The 25,853-nt window shown below is 46.7% G+C and overlaps 1 protein-coding gene across 4 annotated transcripts in view; it reads right to left on the bottom strand.

Moving 5' to 3' along the window:
* The window catches only part of rarga (retinoic acid receptor gamma a), a 43,270-nt gene extending 17,969 nt beyond the window's left edge, over nt 1-25,301 (bottom strand). Inside the window, exons 1-2 of one of the 4 annotated variants that reach the window (XM_086141408.1) lie at nt 25,261-25,301; nt 11,992-12,354 (exon numbers count right to left, since the gene is read on the bottom strand). In XM_086141408.1, coding sequence (XP_085997534.1) covers nt 11,992-12,160 — 169 coding nt within the window. In that variant the 5' untranslated portion in view covers nt 12,161-12,354; nt 25,261-25,301. Of the gene's footprint in view, nt 1-1,819; nt 2,351-11,991; nt 12,355-19,391; nt 20,208-25,260 lie in introns of those variants that run through there. The other 3 variants (XM_086141406.1, XM_086141407.1, XM_086141409.1) reach the window with 3 other exon arrangements.
* Nucleotides 25,302-25,853: the final 552 nt, after the last annotated feature.

Genomic DNA, 25,853 nt, shown 5'->3' with positions numbered 1-25,853 from the left:
GGCTTGTGTGGGGATAGGGCAGCCTTGTTTACAAAGGTTATTGGGCACAGAGGGCTTGAAACAGTACACCACAGCAGCCTCCACTTTGCTCTGCTCCACTAGACTCCACTCTTGTACCCTCGGGGCAGCTTCAGGGGACTTTTTTTTTTATCTCCCCACCCTCCTCGTTCTTTTTTCTTCTTTTTTTTTGGGGGGGGGGGGGCAGCTACCCCAAAAGAAAAATGCACTTTTCAAATCTGGAGGCCTAATTTCTAAATATGTGCATGTGTGTGAATGGGTTTCAAGGGAAGGTCATGGAGGCCTGATTGATTAAATAAACAAATCTCATCTTGTTATCATCAGGGCTCCCCAAGCTAAGCAGAGCAGGCTGAGTTGGCTGGAGTTCCCCCCCGCCCACCCTTCACCCCTCCTGGCCTCGGCCTCCACTGACAGGGCATCTGTCTTCATTAAAGCTCAGCCAGTGTGCATGACAGCCACTGAAATGCTGGTGTCTTCACGATTAATGAAGACAGATGACCACCCCTCCAGAGGCAGTGAAAGGAACAAAAAGCAGGAGGACGAACAAACAGACAAAATGCAAAAAATCACCACGACCCCAATCGAAAATCCCTCAAAACAGGAACACAGTTAAGATGACAATCTGCTGGGTTTTTTTTTTTCCGCTGTCATATCTGGGATGGCTCCCTCCACACTTCTCCCACCATACTATGCACATACACACACACAACCACAGACGCACACAACCACACAAACCCCCACTCCACTCTCCCAGCAGCAGTGGCCCCCTGGAAGTGTATGGAAATGGACCCCAGTTTTAGTCTGTCCAGAGACAAACCTGTTGTAAGAATCAGAGCATTGTCTGTAGTCGGGGGGGGAGAAAAAAAATGAAACGCCCAACGACCAAAAACGATGGCGGCATTGACAATACGGAGGAAAAGAAAGCCCTTGTCAGAATATCTCGCAGCTTCCTTTAAACTGTTCCCGCATTCCACATTTCTGATTTATTCATCCATCCATTCATTCAATAATTCATCTCCTTATTAATTCATGGCTGTTTGGCTCAGGAGGATTATCATTATCCATCTAGTAACCAAAAGCATAAACAAACCCCCATCCTGAGAAAGCTACAGCAGGAAACAGAAAGTTTCTGTCTATAATATTAAACAGGCTGCATTTGACATTAACATTTCATTGGAAATGCATCACTAACCAAAGTTATAGCGTCAGAGCCGATGAGGAAATGAGGTGAAACTTAACCATGAATCCAAAGAGGCAGGGATTTTTTTCTTTTCTTCCTGTCACTCAGCGACCCATTTTTTGTTTCTGTGTCTACTCATAGTTGTGTTTTCAGTACACAGCACCTGGCAAGGTCAAACCTCAGGTGGCTCATATTGTCACTGAAACTTGACTCCGCCGGCTAAAAAACTTCCACATTAAACATGGACACGCACGTACACGCACACACACACACACACACACACAGACACACACACACACATACACACACACACTGCATATCATATCATAGCAGAGAGTGTCTTTCAGATGGCTGAGCTCAAACTGGCTGTGAGGGGTGTGGGAAGAGGAGGAGAGGAGACTGTCTGTCCCAGTCTCTTCCTGTGCTGCTCTGTAGCCCCTGACAGCAGCCCCCTTGGCCGAGCCCTGAGGGGTAAACAAGCCGGCTATGAAAAAAAGAGAGAGCCGAGGAGTAAGTGTGTGTGTGTGTGTGTGTGTGTGTGTGACATGGAGACAGAGACAGACAGAGCCAGAGAGAGACATGATTGTGTCGCATGAGAAATCCAGACAGCATGCCACTTACACTGAATGCTGGCACTGCCAGTCCAGGCGAAGGGGTCCAGCCCTGCGAAGAAGGGGCTCGCCTTCCGCAGCATGCACGCACCGCGACTGGTGACATCATAGAGCTGGCGGGGGCCCATTCCCAGAGCCTCCATACAGTCGAACATGGCACCCACCCCCCACCACCCTCGGAGAAAAAAATTCTGCAAGCTCTCTAGACTTGCCCCGTGTCCTGCCCTGATTCCGACGCACACGTCAAGCGCCGGAGCAGTGACCACAACAGACAGCGGCGAGCTGGATCTACTACCTTCACCTATCTCTCACTGTCACCCTCTCTCGCCAAGGCTTCGGTTTCCTCCACCTCCCCCCCCCTCAGCTGCAGGAATGCAGATCTGGTTCCTGGCTGGCTGAGTTGTGCTGAGCGTGACTCCGACTGTCTCCTCTCTCCCTCTCCCTCTCTCTCCCTCTCTCTCTCCCCCTTTGCCTTGGGTGAGCTGCTCCCTGTCTGCTGTAACAGACCTAAATAACAGCCTCTCACAGCTCTCTCTGAGACCCAGACACGGCGGAGCGAACCAACTGCCTCAGTGTGACACTCGGGGAGGGGGGTGGAGAGAGAAAGAGAGAGAGAGAGAGAGAGAGAATGCCAGAAGGAGAGAGGGAGGGGGGGGTAATGAAAAGGGGCCGTCCGGCAGAGCCTGCACTGGAGGAAGAGCTGATCGGGGTTTTTTTTTTAGGACAAAACTTTATTCCCATTCTCCTCTTGCTGTTTTTGGGCGAGCTCCTTTTTGTGTTTCATATTTCAAGCAGCCAAACACAAACAAACAGAGCTCCCCACCCATAGCGTCCTATTCAGATATGGTCTCTGTCTCTTTTTCATTGCACCTCCCCCAATTCCCCCTGCAGTAAATATGAGCCCCTCCCCTCCCTTCTGTGAGCCCCCGTCTCTAATCATAACCATATTAAAGTCCAGCCGCTAGCACGGTTAGTGTGTGTGTGTGAGAGAGAGAGAGCAAAAGAGAGAGAGAAAGAACATTGTGCCGCGGTTGAACCCAGAAACCAGATGCCAGGGCAAATCCCTCCCTCCTCTGTCTGCTGAGGGAACAGAGGATGGGCAGTTCTTTCTGCCTCTCCCCTCTGGTTGTGCTTTAACTGTGATAAATGAGGGCCGCCGTCCTCGATCCCCGCAGTGCATTTACACAGACAAATACCCCGAAAACACAAACACGCCGTGCGCGTCGCACACACTTCTCACAGGTTCACTTGACCTCCTTCGCCGCATGTTTTCAGGAAGGGAATCCACGTGGAGGAAAAAGGATGGAGACAGGACCTGGTCGTTCGCATTTGAACATATTCATATATGCACGTGAGGTCATGGGTTTTGCAGCAAAAACAGCAGAGTATGAAATATAGTCTCGCCTCGGCCGCAGAGCTAAATCATAGGAAATAAATGGGTGGTTTAGTGTCAATAAAAAAAGTGGTCCTAACTGTTGCTCAGCAGACAGATAGACTGGACGGGCTAAAGCAAACAGCTTTATACAATGGGAGATATATGATAATAGAATGGCTTTCATCAGCGTACCTCACACATTCATCTCCCCCCCTGTCAGATCAGTACAAGTGGTACGGCCCAGCAGGCAAAAAAGACACAATTTCCTGTCAATCTGTGCTGCTGGCTAGGCTCTCCATAAACAGAGAGTGCCCTCCCCCTCCCTCTTCCTCCCCTTCTGTCTAACACTTCACTCTTTTTCCTGTCTCATGAAAGAAAATGTGCTTTCACATTTCAAATGATTCCGATCGAGCTGTTTATTGACTCGAAACCTTTTTCTTTTCTCCCCGCCCCTCGGGCCGAGACACCTCTTGTTTGTTTTCGTAAGCTGGCACCGGCGCGCACATGTGGGCTGATGTGTCTCGCAGTACACTTAGCTCACAGAAAAATTTAACAACTTTTTTTTTTTTTTAGCTGCAACTAACAGTGGACAACCTCAGTAGGGTTTTTTTTTTTTATGTGGTTCCTCATACAGCTGTCAGGTCATAAAGAGAAAGCTTTATAACAGCAACAAAAGAACAGTGAGGCTAGATAACAAACTGTTATTGATCAAAGACTCCCCTGCTAACAGTTTGTTGTTAAGTCTCTTTCTTGTTCCTTACTTTTCTGCCCCTCCACCCTTTTACACGACCGTTAAAAAGAAAATAGATTCTGGGTAGGAATGTATTTCCAATTGGATTACCGCTGTCCCGAGTCATAGTTTTATGATCCCACGGGCATTCTCCTCACACACGTCTATTGTCTCCTTCCTGTCTTCTTTTTCGAGCTGCTAGTTTCACACAGCATCCAGGAAAAATGAGACCGGCGCATGCCCCCCCCCCCCACCCCCCACCCCCCGCCTCGGCCTTGGTGTGAAAAAAGTTCAGCGTAACATCGGCGTCGTTTGCCAGGGTTGCTCTCCGCCCCGGCAAGCCAAGAAAACAAAATCGATTTGTAATATCAATAGCGCGCACTTGAAGGAGATTAATGGACCCTATCTGGCTCTCTCCCGCTTTTGACATTTGTCTTCGCTGTGTTTGCGAGTAAAAAAAAAAATTCAAGACCGCTAAACTCAGGTCCTCCGCTCACTGGCGCCCGGCACTGACAGCCAAGAGTCAGCCAGGATTTGAGAGGGTTCGTGGCACAAGTTTAGCGTTCTAATATATGCATAGTCCATACTGCTGATGACCGAGGCCGCTCTGCGCCTCCCCTCCCTCCTCCCTTTCCTTCCCTGGCCAAAGAGATTGAACTCTAGAACAAACCCCCATTGGGCCACTAACTTTCCCCCTCAAACTTATCTTGCCCTCCTTCCTTCTCTCCCTCACTCTTTGGCTAACACCCCCCTGTCCCCCCCCGCCTCCCTCCCCGTTCTGCAAAAACTCCCCATTTCAACAAGTTCCCTATGGCCATTTTTTCCTGACTGCATGATTTGTTTTAGTTGACAATGTTCTCTGCCTTTTGTTTCTGGTTTGGGAAATATCCCGTATCCAGTGGTCTTACTGTGCGACTGCTACTTTCCGACGTCTCTGTTTGTGTGTGTGTGTGTGGGGGGGGGTTGAAAAAGAAAGAATAAATTGGAAAAACTCTTCTGTTTGTTTTGTTTCAAGACTAAAGATGTTTGATCTATCAATTTGTGCGCTGTACAAGGAAGTGCAGTCAGCTGGTCCCGGTTTGCTTAGAGCTCCACGTGGGTCCCGGCCCGGGCTTTACTGGCGTCTGACGCTCTGATGCCAATTACAGATAAGACGTATACAACACATTGTTGCCACTTCCTCTGTATACAGTCGGGCAGGTTCCAGACAAGCGGTCAACAGCGCAGTTGTATGTGAGGCAATAAAGGCAGCGTCTTCTGCAGGGGCCTCCGTGCTAAATGCAGCATGGTGATTTTGAGGGAGGAGGAATGCGCGGCTTTACCGTCGCCGATGCGAGCATGTGTGCAGTGTGTGGACGTGCCGAAACAGATAGCCAGTGATGATAGAGGCGCTGAACATCGGTCCGAGCCCCCCCCCCCCCCCCCCACGCCCCCGACCCCCAGAGAAAGATTCAGGTTACACACAGGGTACAAACACACTAACAGATTTAGATAAGATTACGAAGCTTATAAAGCTATTTTTCAGTCTTTCTCCAGCCCCTTTCAGATCCACGTGCTATTGGGTTCATCGACAAAAACAATCCTCGCGTTCCTCCTTGTCACGTCCATCAAACCGGCAGCCGCGGGTTTTTACACATGTTCAGCTCTGACGGGACATGTAATCTTTTTCACTCATCTGGCTCGCTCTCTCACAATTTATCTGTGGAAGATTATCCAGCGTGTCGCGGAGAAGGAACGTGGGGAAAGTGAGGCCTGAGTTATGAGAGTCTCTCGGCGGCAGCCATGTTCACCTCTGTTCACATGCTGGTCCCACCAGAAGCCTAACACAGAACTACTTTTCAGAACATTATCAGCCTTGGCCATCTTTCAGCGGTCTTTTTCACTCCCTCTATCTGCACTGTCATGACATTCTGCTGCTCGTGTTTTGAGGTGGGGGGGGGGGGGGTCTTTTAGTTGCTGTGCCAAACATACAACACCCCCCCACCACCACCACCACCCCACCCAGCCTTGTTCTCATAAGCCCGCCGTGAGATTGGGTGCCCGTCCGTGCTCTCCGAGAGCCTGTCCCGTCCTTTCTCACCCTGTCTGAAAAGAGACCCCTCCCATTTTTTATAGTAGCCTCTTTATCTTCATGTGTCATCGTGTCAGAGCTGCAGCACACACTGTGGTCTTTACTTTACCAGGAACTGCCTTTGCGCTCTCGAAAAAAGGCATGCACGCCCAGTAAAATGCGCTCACAAAGTCTCGCAAAGTTTCCAGTACTTAGGGGCAGCTGGCTACGACTCGGAGAGAGGGATAACGAGAGGAAATCCAAGGCGAAAGGCTGAAGAGAAAGAAAGAAAGAGGAGAGAGGAGAGAGCAGGGGAACTTGAGAGTGTGTAAGCCGCCAGGGTTTAGGTGGATATCATTGGAGGAGCAGATATTCCACTCACGATCCATTTCACCAAAAAACCTTCTTTAGTGGGTACTTAAATTGTCTGGAAAAACAAAGTGAACATTTTGGTCTATTCTTTCTCTCTGGTTTTTTTTTTTTTTTTCGGGGTTGAACAGCAGCCAAGCGCTGATTGAAAAAGAAACACAGAGCAACGTGAGGGGAACCGATTTCCGAGGAGATGAAAGCGGGGGTGTCAGATGATGCAAAGCTGCTTGATAAAAGCAGTGGAGGCTCCCCTCTCATTGATTGATGGCACGTTCGCGGAGCGCCGTTCGTGCCGTCATCGCACACAAGCGCACGCAAATGGCGCAGCGCCGCCCCAACTCATTTGCTATGCAGATCATGGGGAGACAGATATAACTATGAAAACTTATGAGCGTGAAAACTGAGTGCTCAGTAGGTTGACGCGGGAAGTTCTTTTTTCAGCATGGTGCATTGTTATCGCCCTCTCTTAATTCTGTCTGAAGATGAGCCCCAGGTCAGTTATTGATAAGGGATCTGACTGACTGTTAGAGGTCAGATATTGCCAATATCATTCAAAGGGGGCAACAGTCACATATGTTGTGTCATTTAAAATTCCATAACAAAGTAAAAGAATTCTACGCTGCCCTGAAATCTGCCCTAGATGTAGTGTGTTTAGCAGGGCTGCCATTCTAACAATAAATAACTCAATCAATCGTTTATTGTAGACTTGGACTTGAATTGGTCCATCAAGTATCAGAAAATAGTGAAAATCGGCTAAAAACATAAAACAAACCCCGAAATATGCACGTGACAAGAGCAGGGACAATTTTTCCCACTTAATTTTCCCATTATAGGGCTCAAAAAATGATTTATCTATTCTCATAGCAGTTGTTAGCAAATGTAAATGAATAATTGAATCAATATTTTCATATCTTAGACTCAGATATGAGCCAATTTTGGTGAGAATGTGTCACAGGAGAACTGTAATGATGAAATACAAGTAAATCACACTAAGCCTCATTACTTGATTACAAATTTCATGAGTTGTCCTATTTAAGTCTTTTCAGTTATTATTAGCCATGCTCCATGATCCCATTTGTAATTTGCTGCACTATCCACCAGGAACAGAATGGTTCCCACAATCCTAAGAGATTTCTACAAATCTCAAATGGAACAATCAGTCCTGAGTTTGCTCTGAAAATTCTTTGAAATCCTCATTTGTGTTCTTTTCACCTCGGGCTCAGACCGTGGCTCTTGCCCCGCAATAAATCTTACAAATCAGTAAATGCCACGAGGATTGACAGCACTCAAAGATAGAGTGGCCCCTGCTCCGGAGAGAGGCAGCAGAAAAAAAAAGGGAGCGCTCAGGTGTCTCCTGGGGCCCTTCAATGTTTTAAAAGGAGAGACGACGTCACACTTTCTCAAAAGAGTTTGGGTTAAAGAAAAAAACAGATGGGAAGTGGTATTCCTTGCTCTTTACTTAAGCTCTAATGAAGTGAAAGGGTAGCAAGAGGGAGCACATACTCTTTTCAAAACACAGATCACTGTCTCTTCTGTCTCTCCCTCTTTTTTTCTCACACATATACAAATATTAGCACAAACTACACAACCCACACATCCAAACCTACACCATCAGTCATGTACATGTGTCATATATGTGAGCATGATCGCTTCTGAAAGCTGAGCTGAAACCTAGTACTTAAATCTTTATTAAAATAAATAAAGCAGTACAATGTACTATTTGTACCCCCTCCCACACACACACACACACACACACACACACACACACACACACACACACACACACACACACACACACACACACAGGGAAGGGTTTCACTCTGTTGACATCATTCCCTGCTGTCCCTCTCCTCCATTTAAATGTTCATTTTATACTCTGTCTCAAACCATATTTCCCCCCAAAATGGTTCCTTTACGCAACTCCCCAAGCCCTCTAAGCCAACAAGAACTCCTTGTGTGTGTGTGTGTGTGTGTGTGTGTGTGTTGTGATGTGATGTGTGTTGCGATGAGTGTTTTTAATTATGTCACACGGTATGAAAATGTTTTTTTTAATGGAGGATTTTTGTTCTCTTCACAGCGTGACTTAATAGTTTGTGTATGTGTGTGAAAACTTGCTCGTTAGATAGGCAGTCAGTATCCAAATGTCTATGTGTGTGTGTGTATACACATGCGTGCGCCGTGCATAAATTCATTATGCAATACACACATGTAGCCAAAACAGCTGTTCATGTCATCTCCACAGGAGGCACAACTGAGCAGACACAGGCAAGTTTCAACAAGCCATTCATTCCTGTCTATCAATACAATGTGTTTAATTTTATCGCATTTCGATGCGGTTCTCACACGCTCTGCTCGCTGAACGTCCCGCGCGCGTCCCATTTACGTCACTTGGCGCAAGCTTGGAAATGATGGTCGATTCGGAAAATTGGAAGCTTCGAGATTCGGTCTGAGCCATGTGGGCTAAAGGAAATGACCTACCAGCTTTTCAAAACATCCCCGTGGCTGGCTTTGAGGCCAGGGCTCCGGCCCTGATTGGCGAAAGCTTAGAGAGGTGTTTCAGGGCTCAGTAGTGATGTTATCACATAGTAAGTGGTCTTAATGGGCTTCCAACTGTTTGTTTGAAGGGCTCCCATAATGACAGGGATCAACTGATAACGGCCTCGCTACAGCACACAGCGCCGAGAGCCGTCAGACCCTCTCATGGATGAGCAAATGTCTTTGCGCTACTACAAGATACGCGTGTGAAGGGCGGGAGTCCTGCCGCGTCTCATTTTCAGACCGCCGCGCTCTCAAATGGGAACATGGGAGTTGGAGGCTTTTCACGGGTCCCCTTCTTTCGCACAATATGGACGTACGCTGTGGAGAAAAAGCTCACTATCTCTACATGTGCAAACACAGTCCACCCACGCTATCTCTCCCCACTCCTGTCTCTTCCCACCTCCGTGCAAAACAGGTATTTCCAAAGACACTCTGGTGCCAAAACACAGAATGTTGTGGGCGGTGCTCTAACCTGTTGGCGCAGCGTGCTCGCCCAACAATAGTGGCTGTCACCCGGGCTACCTCTCCAACAGCAATTATGCATGGAGCTATGAAGCCGGACAAGAATGCGGCGCGATTTACTACACACACAGAAATATCTGCAGTGTTACTCCCTTTATGTGGAAGGTATTTTCTCAGTCTGGCCCATAGACAGTCTTGACAACAATGAGCAGGCCTGTTAAGCCAACTCCTGGAGAAGAAGTAGAAGGAGGAGAAGAAAAACGGGGCCTGGGAAATGTCCAAACTAAGGCCTTTTGTCCTCTCTGCTAATGTTTAAGAGCACAAGGAGAGAGACTCCTGTCAGTAAAGTGACTTGCAACATTCCTCGTTTTTTTTTTTTTTGTATGTTCCTATTCACGCTTAAAAACACTGAATCAGACAGCCGCCGGTGCGTACGTGCACTTGGAAACTTTCTTGATTTTAACTCAAGTGGCATGCAAAATAGTTTACAGGGAATTGTTGATTGGCAAAAAGGTCATCAAATCAAATTCTGATCAAGCATGGACACAAAATATTTGTTACATAAACTGTAGCACGCTAGAGTGTGCGTGCATGTGTGTATGGGCTGGATCCAGGAGAAAGCTGCTTGTTTAAAAGAACATTTAATTCCCAATCCTAGTTGTTCTGACATTTGACAAATGCCGCCCTCATGAGTAAAAACCCCACGCAGGTACGACCAAATACCTCAGAGCGAATTGTCACAATGATCCAGACTTAAACTCTGACCCCGAGCCTCGCTGGAGCTCTGATACACAGCTTAGATGGAATAACTTCGGTCCTTAACCTTTATGAGAGGGATGCGGCTGCCAACGTGGATGTCTGTGCAAACGGTCACCCTCACACACACACAAATTGCGAGTTGCGTGCGTCTGTTTGTGCTTTGATACTTGTTTTTTTGTTTTATGCCGGTGTGAAAACCCAAAATGACTCCATCTGTCAGCACCCTGGGATTTCAGCGTCGGCGGGCGGGCGGGGGTTCTAGTTTTCAGATAAAAGAAGTGCTCTGTGTGTATATGTGTGTGTGTGTGTGCGCACGCTCAACAGACAGAGACAGCGAGACAGAGTAGGAAAGCTGTCTGATGGTGTGTTTGAATGTGTGTATCTGTATGTTTTCCGAACAGGGTGTGTTCTTGGATTCCACCACACTAGGACATTACCCCCAGGTTCTCTCTCTCTCTCTCTCTCTCTCTCTCTCTCTCTCTCTCTCTCTCTCTCTCTCTCTCTCTCTCTCTCTCTCTCTCTCTCTCTCTCTCTCTCTCTCTCTCTCTCTCTCTCTCTCTCTCTCTCTCTCTCTCTCTCGCTCTCTCTCTCTCGCTCTCTCGCTCGCCCCCCCCCCCCCCCCTCTCTAAATACCTTGAGGATTAGGTGGGCAGCATCAGTGAGGAGGGGGGGGTGAGGTAGTGATTGACGGCTGAAAGGCTGGAGAGGTGCTCAGGCATGCTGTGGTCGGGGAGAGCGGGGGCATGCACACACAGGCAGGGGGCTCAGGCTCTGCACTCAGCTGTTGCCACCCACACCCATTATAGCCCCTACACCACCTACCACCCACCACCACCTGCCGTCCCTTTTATTACTGCAGCCAGATAAGATTTCAAATAACTTTTGCTTACCTTTACCTCGTGGAGTACCCCCCGAACGATACCGCCCCTAACTTTCCCTCACTTGTCTTTTTTTCTTACTTTAACATCCTGAGGTCTTTTGCAAAGACACTCCCCAGCTGAGAATTCTAATGTTGATTAACTACAGTGTTTCCAAACGAGAAATATTTTTGAACAATGAGCGAATGCGTGCCGGCAATGTGTGCGTGCGTGTGTTTGTGTGTAATATGTCTAGTTATCCGCAACAGAAAAACATTCTAGATTAGCCAACAATCTCCTCTTTGTGCTCCGCATTGAGTTCCCATTCTCGGGGCTGCAGAATGCAGCGGCGCCCCCTGTGTCGGAGCCCAGGAACCACATCTCTGTGGCGGAGGCGGCGTGCAGTGTGTAATTTAAATTTCGCCTCCGGCCCGGCTTTGAAAACAACGTGAGCAACTCTGTTTTTCATAAATTTCAGAACGACTATGAATCACAAGCGCGTCCCCGGTTCTTACATGCCTTTTCAAATCTATTTGTTGATGCTCACAACACTTGTCACCTCGCGATGGTAGAATGGTGTTCGTCAGCTAATTGTAGACGTGTGTGTTTTGTGAGGCTCACGAAAACCCTGTGATATGTGCCCAGATAGAAACACAACAGAGCGAAGCCAGAGCCACAGTTTTGTGGCCACAACCACACGATATATAAGCATCTATAAGGAAACCACAAAAGCGAGCGTAATCATCATATTGATGAAAGTGGACTTTTTCCTCATGGTTTCTATGGTGCTCTTTCCTTCTTTTTTTTTTTTTTTTTTTTTTTTTACACAACTCGCCTTATATCACAAGCAGAGCTTCAAGTTTTCCATTTCCACAAAATTACATATAATGAAGTGCAATTTAGCCAGACTTATTTTCCTCCTTTTTCTAGTGGACGTCCAAATTGTTGAATGTGACTTGACTAAAATGGAAGTATGGGGCCTTGCATGTAGTTTGGGGTTGAGACGGAAAATGAAACAGGAACGGCGATGAAGAGGACTTACAGAGAGCAGCCATCTCTTTGGGCAGGTCAGCGCCGAACCTCCCGAACAGACTGCTGTTGGCCAGCAGGTCGAAAGGGGAGTGGCTTCTCATGGAGTTGAAGGCGAAAGGGTAGACAGCCGGCGGGAAGCCTGTCATGTGACCCATCTGCTGTTCCCTGTTGGTAGCCATGGCGACGGAGCACCCAGGGGTCCGCAGCGGGCCACTGGCTGAAGGGAACACTTTTGCAACACCTGGAAATCCCCCGCAAAAGTTGAAATTCGTGGGCCCTTGGGATGCGAGGGAATGGAGGAGTGATGGACAGCCTCTGGTTTAGCGAGGGAACACCAACACGCCGCTGTTGTTAAGTCATCCGTTTCACTTTTCTGAGAAAGAGAAGAGAGAGAGAGAGAGAGACGTGTTATTTCTACAGAATAAATGTACCACATTAAACATGAGGATAAATGATCCCGATCGGCATGATACAATCGGCGGTTTGCGAGACCTTCTCGAGATTCCACAAACATGATTAAGCTCACATCAAGTCCAAGACCGTAATCCATCCACACTCTGACGCCGAGAGTAGTTCTTCCACGGCTTTAAGGGCTCCGGGGATATGCAAAGCTCATAATCAACAGGTATGAGCAAACGGGAAGGGAGCTGGCGTGAGTAAGGAAGGCAGGATAGAGGGAGGGATGGAAGGAAAGGAAGGAAGGAAGCAAGGAAGGAAGGAAGGAAGGAAGGACGGGACAGCGAGAACCAAAACACATAAAGATGTGCAGGAAAAAGAATGAGAGAGAGAGAGAGAGAGACAGAGAGAGGGAGAGCACTGTGAGAGGGAACGCCAGAAAAACTAGGACTGGGCAAGGGGAAAAGAAAATAAGAAAGTGGTTTGGAAAAAGTTATAACAGGGAAGAGCAGGAGGGAGGGGGGGAGAGAGAGAGAAAAAGAGAGAGTGCTCTTGTTCCTGCAGTTTTGAAGAGCTTCCAGACTTCTGCAGTGATTCCAGGCTATGCCATATGATTTAAATCACCAGAACTCTACTATAAAGAGCCTCTCTGTTCCTGCTGCCAGCCTAGCACAGCAGCCTGCCTCTATGCCTCTTTCCCCCAGGACCAGAGGCCCAGACACAGGGTCCAGAGCATGAAGAAGAGGGGGGCGAGGGGGGTTGGGGGGGGGGGGGGGTGTTGATGGGGGTAGGGGCTAGAGAAAATGAGATCCACTGATTGCTAACTGCTGCTGTCACTTCCAACAATCTTCTCTTGAGGTCAGGCTCTCATCCCACAGAGTCATTTTGGCTCTAGCCTCCTGCAAAACCGCCAGTCACTTTGACTCCACACAGTAGGCACAGACAAGTGAGGCTCAATTATGGACAAGGCAGCAGTTATGCCCCTCTGTTGACTGTTAACACAGGAGGGGAAAAAAATCCCGGTAAAGCCTCCCATTTTCTTTTCTTTTTTCTTTTCTCTTTTCATATTTTCTCTTTGCTTTTCGCTCCCCTAGCGCGATTTTATGAGTGGGTGGTGTGATCAGCTTGTTTTTTTTTAAATGTGGCTTTGAAAAAGAGCAGAGCCAAGGAATTTGGAACTGCTGTGGCTTGTGAATCTGGGAGAGAAGACAGAAAGAAAGCAAGAAAGCAAGAAAGAAAGAAAGAAAAAGAAATACAGAAAAAAAAAAAAATCTTGGTAATGAACTCGGTATAAACAAAGAAAACGGGGTGGTGGGGTAAAGGGGTGAGTGAGATCTAAGGCTGAACCGGTGAACTGCTGAACTGAGCAAAAATCCAGAGAGGCAACAGTGACGGGGTCTGGGCACTGGGGGGCACTAAGAGGATGGCGCCGAGTCTCCAGAAAAAAGAAAAAAAAAGGTTTTCCGAGACGCACTCATATGCCTGACACAGTCTGAAACACATCTATATGCAATCAAGCCCCAAAAAAGAAAAAAAAAAAAACAAACTGACACACATGTGTGAGAGCGCCCATGAACACACACACACACACACACACACACACACACACACACACACACACACACACACACACACACACACACACACACACACACACACCTCACCCCATGCCTTTTCCAGGGCTCTGGCTCCCTCCCCACCTCTCTTTCTGGCTCTTTTTCTTTCAACAGAGCCAGTTAATTACACCCTACTGCTGCAGGCAGCTTCGAACCACCACTAATTTAGAGTTCCATTACAGTAAACTGTTCCACATGTGCATCCAGGGCCAAGGCAGGCTCGGGTGGCCACGTTTCAGGAAGGAGCAGCCGCCGATAGGCACCCACCCCCATCCTGCCAACATAGCCGTACTGCCATCTTTTCTTTCCTCCTTTCGCTCCCAATTTTTGTCTCCGACCTCCCTCCGCCCCCGCCCCCCACCCCAGCCCCCTTTTCCAGCTGGTTTCCCTCTCTGACCTGCCCCGTATCCCCTCTCTACAATCAGGATCTTATAATCAATCAGCCTCCGCCCCGCTCCGTCTGCTAGATCAAGACAAATTGTACAACGACCCCGAGCGGCGGATCCGGCGTGTGATGAACGTACGGCATCGCGGCTCGAGATTTCACAGCGGGCCTAATTGGAAGAGAGGTACAAGCGGGAAAAACAATACGCGCGGCCTCAGAATGTGCGTGCGTGCATGCGTGTGTGTGTTGTGAGTACATACTTGGCCGGTGTTTGGCCCGTTTGGGTATCTGCCTTATGAACTCAAACTGGCCCTTACAGAGGCTGCAAAATGTGCCTGTAGGAGCTGGGAGGAGAGAAAGAGATGAATAGAAAGAAGGAAGATGCGTGCAGGAAGACCGGGACGGAGAGTAACACTCCACATCCTTCGGCCTGATCCTTGAATTAATCCCACATTGTAGCCGACGATGCCGCTCGGCGCCGCCATACATTCATAAATTTGAAATAGAAAGAGAGCGACTTAAGCGCAGAGAGCTCGCGAGCCCTTTTCAAAATAGAACCCGGTGACTTTACTTCCATTTCCAAACACAATAATGAATTAATAAAAAAGTTGGCGCCAGTGTTTTTAATGAGTCACATCAGCCCAGAAGCTTTTTACTGAGCCATTTATGTTTTATGTTAGGTCCTGTGGTAGGCTCACTTCGCCAGCCCGTCTGGGGCTATAAGGGGAATTCGGAGTGACCTCATCCCCTGTTAGCCAGGGCCAAATGGGCATAGAAGGCCTCCCCACTTCCCCTGAGCCTAGGGGGCACACAGGAGGCAGCGGGCAACCAGACAGGCGAGGAACACCACGTCCAGCTATGGGTGGATTCACGGCTGCCGGGACTTTCCGTTGGTCCCTCGGTCATGCCCACTCCGGCGCTTTTAATTGTTTAATGTGTAGCTTTTCTCGTTTCCGCGGACAGCGGCGAGTACGACCTCGCGGCGGTTCACAAAAGGTAGTGTATCAGTTACATCTCGGGCCCGGGATAATCCATAGATGGTATCGGAGTGAAGTGCGGCGCGGCAAATGAAATGAAATCAATCGGGACGGCGATTTGAAGATACTAAGGGAGGGCACGCTTGAGGGAAGAGGAGATTCTTGTTTGCTGGGGAGTTGGGATGTCAGCATAAAAAAGGGGGAGAAACGGGAATCCGGCAGGAGCGGCTGTGACAAAGGGAGACACGGCGCAATCCCGCAGATTAAATGTCTGTCAAACAAAAGGTATCAAATCCTCAGAGCAAAACAACAACCGCGCTCTAAGTGTTGAGACAAAGCAGGGCCCCTCGGGCGAGGACAAAACTAATACGTCGCAGCATCTCAGGAAGTTGTACACCACACGGTCGAGAAGGGCATTTCATTTTTTTTTTTTTCTTTCAAGCAAAACAAGAGAAACCACAGGTGATTATTCTACATATAATAGGGATCCTCGGTGCCAAGACTACCCTGCATTGTTTACTGGAAACTGCCTCTTATTCCAGTCAAGGAAAACACCATTTTACTGTAATTGTGTGCAACGCTGGATGGAGTAATACTTGTATATTTAGGTGGATTTTTCATTTAAAAGTCACAATTATAGCTACCCTTCCCGTTCCTCCGCAGCTGAACGGCAACTTGCTTATTTGCTTTCTTTGCCAGTGAGCACGGTTTAGGTTGCGGGTTCTCTTTTAAGTTTCTTCAATTCCCTCTGCAATAAACAAAATGCACGTTTCTCTGCAAGGTAAAAATAAAACTGTACAACAGTCAGTCTGAGTTAACGGTACAATGTATCCTGAAGGAGGGGGTGCTTGGCGGAATCACAGAAACACTCTTTTTTCCACTTCTGACATGCCCACTTTGGCTTTTTTTCCCTCTTCTTTACATAGAAATGTAAGCATGTCTTCAAGGCACTGTCAACATCAGAAAGTGATTTATGTCCGGTACCTTTGTTAAAGGAAATGACTAGAAGCACCGAATGTTATGTTAAAGATGTGGGTCATGGTTAAAAGTCATATTACTGCATCAGCAGAACAATAATTCCATAGTACATGAGTCATACTGATTTAATAAGCTGACTTTCCAAACTCTTGAAGGGGGAAGAGAAAAAAAAAAAAAGACGCGACCATTCGGTTTTGCCTCCATCCCATTTGCACACAAAAGTCGGGGCGCAGAAGTGTCAAGGCGATTCAAACGTTCTCTTCTCCCAACGCGATGACGGGATCTTTACGCGTGCTCGCTGCTGGCGTCGGCAGTATTCTGGCTTTGAAAACAATATCCCTCACACATTAGGATCTGACGCAAAGCTGACAGCTTCCAGTCTTTCAACAAGTGTCTGGCTAATGGCTCAGAAAAAAAAGACACCTAGTGACAGACGGCCCAAAGTCTCCAAACAGACCTGCATTCCATCACTTCCAAACTTGTTTGACATCTGCCTGCTCCTGGCATCACGCAAACAACGCAAAGTAGGACCTCTGTCTAATCATTTGTCACTTTAAGATGTACTGTGCCACCAGGGAGTGTCCTTATGCAACCATTGTTGTTGTTGGTTTCTTTACCTATTAATCATTAAACATTGGTTCTTTGTCTCTTTGTTTGAAAGAAAGGTTGCAAAACAGGAACGCAGTAGTGGAAGAGAGTGTGGAAAGACTGAGAAATCACAGCGAGACATAAAACACTTTGTGACATGATGAAGTCATCCTGACAGCTTGCTGTTTCCATGATGTGGTGGAGCAACTTTGGCGTCCTCAACATGGAGACTCCAACAGTAGGTCCAGCAAAACAAGAGCGCACACCACAACAGGCAGAGAGAGACATATGGCGGGATGAATTTTGAGAAACAACGTCGGCCACAAAACAAGGGGCGGGGGATCGGGCGAATGAAGAAAACCCAAAGAGGCAACCATATCATGGCTGGAGTTCTGATTTAAAGAGTAAAAAAAAAATGGATGCCACAGAACACAACTCCTTTTGGAACTACTGGGAGAGTATTAATACAAGTATGAAGGCATTTGTCTTCCTCAACTTAGGGAGAAAACAATCACCCCTCTGTGTGAGGAAATGCATAATGAATGGGCTTCACCACCACTGACTTTAGCCTAAGGAGTCAAAGCAACACTCAGACACAAACAGGCCCCAACACACACACTATCTGGCACAACATGCAAGAAACACACTCGCAGCGGTTTTAACAAGTTCGTGCCAAAGGAGCTTTTAATGAGATCTCGGAGTTACGGCGAACATGTAAATCCTCACCAACGGAGCAGCACACCTGTGAAAATAGACACAGGAAACATGTGCAGGTAGTTTCCTTGTTAATTATAGTGCAGTGTCGGAAATCTCCTCGAATCCCCCCACCCCAAAAAAAAAAACCCACCTGTCTAACCACTCCCAACTACTTGGGAGTTAATTGCTATACAAAATTCCAGAAAATGACAGGTATCAACAACTCCCCGCTCGGAGTCACGGAAGATTGTTGATTTCACGTTTTGCAACGTAGACAATGTTTTTGTGTCGTCTGCTCGCCAAAAACACATCATTGGACAATGAATCAGGTTGTGTGATTATGATTAAACCAAGACCTGGAAGGTCTTTTTTTTTTTTTTTTTTTTTTTTTAAAACGATCCAGCCTCACTGTGCTTCACTCCCTCAGTTCCTTGAATCAAACCAAGGCTGAAATTAAAGCCAACTCAACACGAGCAAATGGTGATTAATACGCTTTCCGCACAGTGGCTTCTCCATAGATGGCCGACATATGTCATGATTATATTGTTGCTGACGTCCGCAGGAGACGTTCAAAGTTGTTTGGCAGCTTAATGGGTGAATATTAGCGAATGGAAAACACTATCGGGGAGCCTGATGCTCACTATTTATGACTTGTCGATACAAATCTAGGCCACTGAGTGCGGAGCAACTATAATAAGTGATTCCAAACAAAATGTGGGACTGAGCGATGGCGGGTGATATGATAATACTGAACCACGGGGATGAGCTCCTTTTCCTTCCACTCCAGATGTCATCGTCAAAGTGACGGCCTTCAGCGCGCCTGCTTCGCTCGGCCACGGGGCTGTTTTTTTTTTTTTTTTTGTCTCTCCCCAATGAAACTTCTCCTCGGGTCTGCACACTTATGTCGGGTCCACGGGGGCGAATAAGCGTCAGACAGCAGGTGCAGAACCAAGAGAGTCCAGCTGCCGTGGTTTACCTACGGCGCAGTTACTGTCATAAACCTTGGACATGCTGAGGGAACAAGGACGCGCAGAATGGACAGAACCCCGCTGTGACATCAGGGGCAAGATTTCTCGATATCTAAATCGTGCAGCGCTGCGAGCACCCGATGGCTGTAACAAGTACAGCCTGTTATACTAGTCCATATGTGAGAAACTAGAACACTCTGAGGTGCAGCTGACTCTGGAAACGCAATGAATAAAACTTCATCGACTTGCAGGAACACTTCACTCCACATGAGTTACCCTTTAAAAGGTGAAAAACGACACCTCCCTTTTCCAAGCTTTGCAGAGTTGGTTATTAAAATTAAATAAAAGAGAGACCAGATCAAGGACTGGTGACTCCTCTGATCAATACGCATTCATAGACTTCAAACACATCCAGGCCTGTACACACTAACACACACATATGCTAATAATAAAGAGCTCCACAGGCACTAGCTCACACTTGCAACACTAATAAGCACATGTGTGCACGCAGATGCACGCTAGCGCAAACGCACACACGCACTCACGCACGCACGCACGCACACGTATGCAAATGCTTTTAATTAGAATCACATAAACATTGTGTCACTCTCACGCACACGGATCGCGATGAAAGCAACGCACGTATAGGGATGTTTAGCAAATGAAACATCCCGATCCATAGAACAAGGCTTAATTGTCCGAGAGCCTCTCTGTCTTCAATTAAAAATACCGACCCGGATTCTCTGTTAACACCGAGGGAACGGCGAGGAGAAGCGAAAGCAGCGGGGAAGGCTGAAAGTACTTACTCTCTACTTCTTTTTTTTTTTTTTTTTTTTTTTTTTTACGAGTGGCCTCACCAGATCTTGTGCGGCGGACGGACGGATGAATCGCCCGACTGAAGGATCCCGATGTGCGGAGTAAGCCAGGAAAAAGGAGACAAGACGTGTGTACGTTCTTCTGACAGCACAGACAGAGCAACCAACCTCTCTTTCTCTCTCTCTCTCTCCTCCCTTGCACTCTCTCCTCCTCCCTGTACCTCTTAAAATCACTCTTTCACTCCCCAAACTCTCTCTCTCTCTCCCTCTCTCTCACTAAGAAATAATTATACTCTCTGATTCATAAAGCCTTCCTCTGTCACGTGACCCAACACTTCAAATATACAGAACATTTTTTCACAAGCCACAAAATGCCTGGAGGGAAGAAAACGGCCCAGAGAGCTTAAGTTTCTGTTTTTAATTCTCTCTCCCCTCTTTGTCCCTTGCTGAATGCTTTTTCTTTCCCTCATCTTCTTGGCTACACTCGGTTTACCTATAAACTATTAATGCGTTGCCGAAACTTACACGGCACGGCCGCGATCTTGCTTAGAGCGTTCATGTTTAATCAATTAATTCACTTTTTGAGAGCAGATTACGTTGAGGACGTTCAAATATCCGCAGATCATCCACTTTGCAATGTTTTGATTTAACACAGATGCGGTCTGAATGGCAAACCAATAGGTTTATTCTTCTAAGCGTGCCTAAGTTGTTTCATCTAGTCATTTATTCCCAGTGTGATAAATTCAAGGAATGTTCATAATCGACTTTGGCCGCGGCTTTCCGCTCTGCGCCGCACGTACTACGATTGCTGTCTGTTTTTTATTTGTATTTATCCTTATTTGTGTTTGCCACAGTGTTATGTAGCTTTAATCCCACGACCGCCCTCTCACAGCCACTAACAACTGTCATTACTTTATCCATTTTAACGGGACTTCGCATTAAAGAGGGCCAGTATGGGGACACGTCTGGAACGAAACGGGGAAGTACACGGGGAAAACTGAAAACATTCTGCACTTATTGAGGATAAATGAAAACCAGGATTTGGCTTTCAGAGCTGGAATCAAACATTATTCAGGATACACAACATCTGTCCACATCCTGCCAAACATTATGCAGTTGGAAATATTTTTTTAAAAGTCAAAAGGATCTGAAAAAAAAAAATTGAAAAAAAAAAAGAAGAAGAAACTTGCAGGTTTCTGCCCGTTGATCGAAGCAGTTCTTGAAGTGAAAGCGGTGGTGGCACATCAGTATTGGGAAGTTGTTGCGTGAGATGGCAGCAGCAGCAGCAGCGACAGATTTGGGTGTGCCCCTGAGCGTGCTGCTCGCTCCATATGAGTTCATATGTTTCAGATCTGTGTTTATGTGTTTGTGGTTCTGGGCGTGTGCCCTGTTTTTCTGAAAGTAATGTTTCTCGAGTTGTTTTGGTTATGAGGGGTACCTCAAACCTCGAGCGGCACTGGGAATAGAAGGTACACCTCAGCTGCCGTGCTGCAGCCAAGCACCAGTCAAGGTAACAACAAAAAAAAACAACACATGGAGGCCTCTCTCGACCTAGATGAAAGACCAAATTCAATTTTGAGGAAGTGGTAAAAATTGTATAAAGCGTGTTAAAAAAAAAAAAAAAAAAAAATCAACTTCTACATGCATTTTTATCTAAAACGTTGCCCTTCAGGCACACTCGCCATGTGTCCCTTACTGAGCCGTATCAGAGAGCCCGGCACGGATCGTCTTCTCAAATTCACCAACCTCAATATGTCTCCTAGAGAGTCACAAGATAGAATAAAACTGGAAGGGGGAGAGAGAAAAAAAACATCACCGTGCTCATATCTCGCTCATATACCGCTCATATATCCCCTGTTCTACCGATGTTTTCAGTCCCACGCTGTCTATTGAAATGTTCTTTCATGCATTTTTGATGCAAATGTGCCAGTACATACAAGCCGGTGTAAAGATGAATGAGATGCACCGATGGGTTGAGTTTTTTTTTTTTTCTTGCTCTTTTTTTTTGTAGAAACCTTATATTCAGGAAGCACACATCCGAAGCTATACTGAAAAAGCACTTCAGCTGATCCTTATCTCGTTTACATTTGATTTATGTGTTGCTTGCTAGAGCACTGCAGCTAATAGAAATCCCTTAACTGTTTACATAGCGGTGCTAAATCAGCAATTACATAACGTGGTAGAAGAAGGTAAATAAGGCCATAGGATTCAGTAAACCTCGCCGTGATCCACATCGGTGTAAAGTATGAATTTCAAATCAGTGTGATGACATCAGGCTGACTGAGACCATGCATGTGTGGCAGAATGCGCAGTCGAGTGCATAAAGAGAGTCGTGTGTGTGTGTGCGTGTGTGTGTGTGTGCATATGTCAATGTGCAGGGTATGCTACTGTATGCTCCTTATTAAATTATGACTGTGAGCTTGAGAAGGGTGTGAGTGTGTGTTTGTGCATGGATGAGCGTGTGTAGGCAGTAGCAGCGAGGGGGTCAGAGGTTACTAGTGTTTGTGTTTCAGTGTCAGTGAAGTGTGCTCCAGGCAGAGATTTATGATCATTGTGTCTGGGAGGCTGCAGAATGGGGGATAATGAAGATAGATCAGGGTGCTATCTCTCTCTCTGGGCACCACTGGAAACATGGCCTATTGCCCCGACCATTCTCATATCATTAACTTCAGCCCGTGACATCATAACGCACTGCCCTGACATCAATCCCGGCACAGCGGGCTCCGACAAAAAGACGAACCCGGAGAAGCGATTCCTCACAGGAAGTCATCCGGCAAACACAGGCATTGTTTAGCGCGTAGCTTTGCTGCTTCCCTGGGCGTGTTTATCAAGATATGAAATATTCATGGAAAACACTGCCGCTCGGTCGTGTGTTTCGACTTCAGATTCAACATATTTGCATTTACGGAGCTGCGGAGGAGGCCTCGGGCTTGGCAGAGGAAAAGGAGCAGAAGCCGGAGAGGAAAAGAGGGAAGGGGGGGAGGGAAGTGGGAGATGATAGCGGGAGCAAGAAAGGGAGGAAGCAAGGTCAGCGAGAGATGGGTAGAAGGAAGGAAAGAGGGGTTGGAAGGCGAGAAGCTGGTAAAAGGGAACGAGAGATAGGCGTGTGAAATGGAAGGAGGGAGGGGGGGGAGGAAAAAAAAAACTATATGGAGAGACAGCGAGGGGTCGAGGGAGCGGCAGGTTTTAATCAGTAACAAGATGCCTGTAATGAGATCACCATTTCCCCACATTTAGATTAATGTGATGTTAAGTTTGGTACCGCGCCGTGACAGGCAGGGGGACGCAGGGGCAAGCGCACCTGACCCAAGACTCATTTGCACACACGCGCGCACACATATGCACACACACACACACAGACACACACACAAATATACGCTTGCTTACACTTTCCTGGTTGTAGACTTAAACACACATCCTGTGAAATGAAGGAGCTCATTCATCCCGCCTGGCAAACTGGGCTCATTTATAGTCCAAGCTGCCTGGAAGCAAAAACAGAGCAACACTAATCATAGGAAAATGAGTTATTCATGGCAAATGTATGTGTTGTGGACAGAGGGGCACAGTGGACTGTGAGCTCTTCTAACAAAACAAATGATCGTAAAAGCAAAGACGAGTGAAAATGAGCCCAAAGTTTTCTTTTACTAGACCAGAAACTAAAAAGGGGGAGGGGTCAAGAGAACAAAAAAAAAAGAGCTTTTGTGTGCGTGTGTGTGTGTGTGTGTAATGTCGGGGTGTATTCAGAGGTCGTGGACGCGGCTACCGGTGTGTGTGCCAGCGCACGAGCGCTCTGCCTGTTCCCAAACATATGTGTCCAATGAAAGGTGAACGGCTCTCCTGTCTATACTTTCCTCAAGAAAAAATGAAAAATAAAAATCAGCCATGATGTCACCATGAACCCATCTTGAACCCACCTCTGTCAAAAAGCATTACTCCGGCCCTCCCTCCCTCCCTGCCTCATTTTCTGTTCCACCTCTCCCTCCATCACGCCGCCTCTCAGATTCTTTACCGAGCTCCCATTCTTTCTTTTTTTTTTTTCTTTCCCATTTTCCTCTTTTTCATATTTCCGTAGTCTTTGACGTTTCCCCTCTGCCTGCCACCTCTCTCCTCTCCTCTTCCTCACCCAAAGCGCGCGCTGGCAAGCATGGGCAAACTGAATCAGCCTGTTGCCAAAAATGCCAGGATGTTCTGATTATCATAAACTTTGTTTAAGCTGTGGTTTGAGGATAGAGAGAGAGAGGGAGAGAGAGAAAAAATGCTCGGAGTGCATTAAGCGAGTCCAAAAAAAATAACGGCAGGAACAAAAAAAAAAGAAGAAAAAAACAGAGGAATAGGGGGAATGCAAATGTAAAATGGGAGAGGAAAAGAGAGAGAAAACTGGGGGGGGGGGAGAGAAGGGGGCGGCGGGGGCAGCGAGGAGTGAGCCAGCGAGCAACATATGGAAGTGATTCTGTAATTACTGCAAATCTGTGAGCTCAAAAGGAAAGGTCTTCTTTTCCATGCCTCCTCTCCCTGCACTTGTGAGAACGCTGGGCACTGGGGCTCAGGAACCAGAGCAGTGTCAGCAGGGCTCCTGACACGTTCGCTGCAATGGCGCTTTCAACGCAGGCCGTCTCCTGACCCCCCCCCCCCCCCCCCCCCCTCGACCCACCACCACCACCAGAGAGGAACAAGATCATGAGGCTAATTTTACCACAGGGGACAGTGGGGGGAGGAAAGCAAGGAAAATGAATAAATGAATGAACATTAATGAACATAAATAAATACAAAAAAAAAATATGAATAAAATCAAATAAATAAAAAGAATAAATGAAAACACACATACATAAATGAAATGTTTTTTTCTTAAATAACACTTGTAATTAAAATACCTAAATAGATAAAAAAAGATAAAACACAATGTAAAATAATTTTAAAAATAAATAATTCCTAATTAAATAAATAATTAGATAAAATAATTGATTAATTAATTAATAAAATAAATAAATATGACTGAAAAATAAATGAATGAATTAACTACATTAATAAACTTAAATAAACAAGAATGAATGACTACACATATATATAAGAATACACTTAATTAAATATGTATTTTTTAAATGCATGCAATTAAATTAAATAAATACATAAATAACATGTAAACAGAAATACATTAGGTAGAATAAACAAATATGCGCAATTTGAATAAAAGAAATGGTCACATGCAAAAAATAATTAATCAATTAATATGAAAATAAAAAGTAGATAAATGACATTAAATGTCAATAAATAGATAAATAAATTTAAGTTATACATTTATGCAATTAAAACACATAAAAGTTTTTTTTTTTTTTTTAAATAGTATTAAAAAAGATATAATAAGCTTCCTGCATTCTTTGTGCATTTGCTGTGCTTTCCAGACCTTAATGAACGCTGCACGCTGGAAAGTTAATCTAAAACAAACTAGGAGCTCCGGCCTGGAATGAATTTTAAGTCATCGGCCACGCAGGCGCACACACGCGTAACTGCATTATTCACATAAAGCACACATTCAACAAGGTATGTGGGGGTGGAGGGGGGGGGGGGGGGGCGGAGGGTGCGGGCACACAAGACAGCGGTTGTCTCCCGAGCCTCGGGGCGAGCCGGTGCTCCGCAGGTGTGTGCGTTGGCAGGCGCCTCCGCGGAGCTCCGTCCCCGGGCAGCCCCCCTGTAATTACCCCCGCGCCCTGCAGCGGCGCGCTCCCGTCACGGCCGCGCTCCCGTTCCGCGCACACGGTAAACACACACACACATACGCAGACCATCGACTCTGTGTTTATTCTAAGATGCGTCTTATTAATCACGGCGGAAGATGAGTTTGACGCGAAACGCACGGTCCTACCTCCTCCTCCTCCTCCTCCTCCTCCTCTTCTTCTTCTTCTTCTTCTTCTTCTTCCTCCTCCTCCTTCTTCTTCTTCTTCTTCTTCTTCTTCTTCTTGGGTTGGAGCGGTGAGCGCGCTCCCCACCAAGTTGGGAGGCGAAAAAGCGTGAGTGACAGCCCGAGTGGACTGCGTGGAAGACGGGACAAAGTTAGACACAGTCCACGGGAAAAAAAAAAAAAGAAAAAAAGAAAAGAAAAAACGCCTATGGGGTGCGGGTCCTCTACTTTGAGGAGCGGCTGCGTGTTAAATCCACGCAATTTGGTCTTGCGCGTCGCGGTTCGCCTCGGTCATTTGTCAGATTACCCGCGTTTGTTGTCTAGCCGTCACCGCGTCCCGGGGCTGCTGGGCGTAGAAAGGGAGCCGCCGAGCGGCCAAGATCCCTGGCGAGCTGTCGCCCCCCAGTGACGGGAAGGGATACTCCAGGGTGTTACAATAATCACAACAACAATAATAATAATAGTAATACATTTTATTTAAGGCGTCTTAGTCGACACTCAAGGACGCATATTCATATATTCACATATTCATAATACGCTTTCATCAGAAGGCATAT

This window comes from Fistularia commersonii, chromosome 34, assembly GCF_037954325.1.
Source record: "Fistularia commersonii isolate RoL2024-O1a breed Wild chromosome 34, RoL_Fcom_v1.0, whole genome shotgun sequence".
NCBI classification, from domain to species: Eukaryota; Metazoa; Chordata; class Actinopteri; order Syngnathiformes; family Fistulariidae; genus Fistularia; species Fistularia commersonii.
Note: the sequence above shows the minus strand (reverse complement) of the source record. Positions and strands in the feature narration are given on the sequence as shown.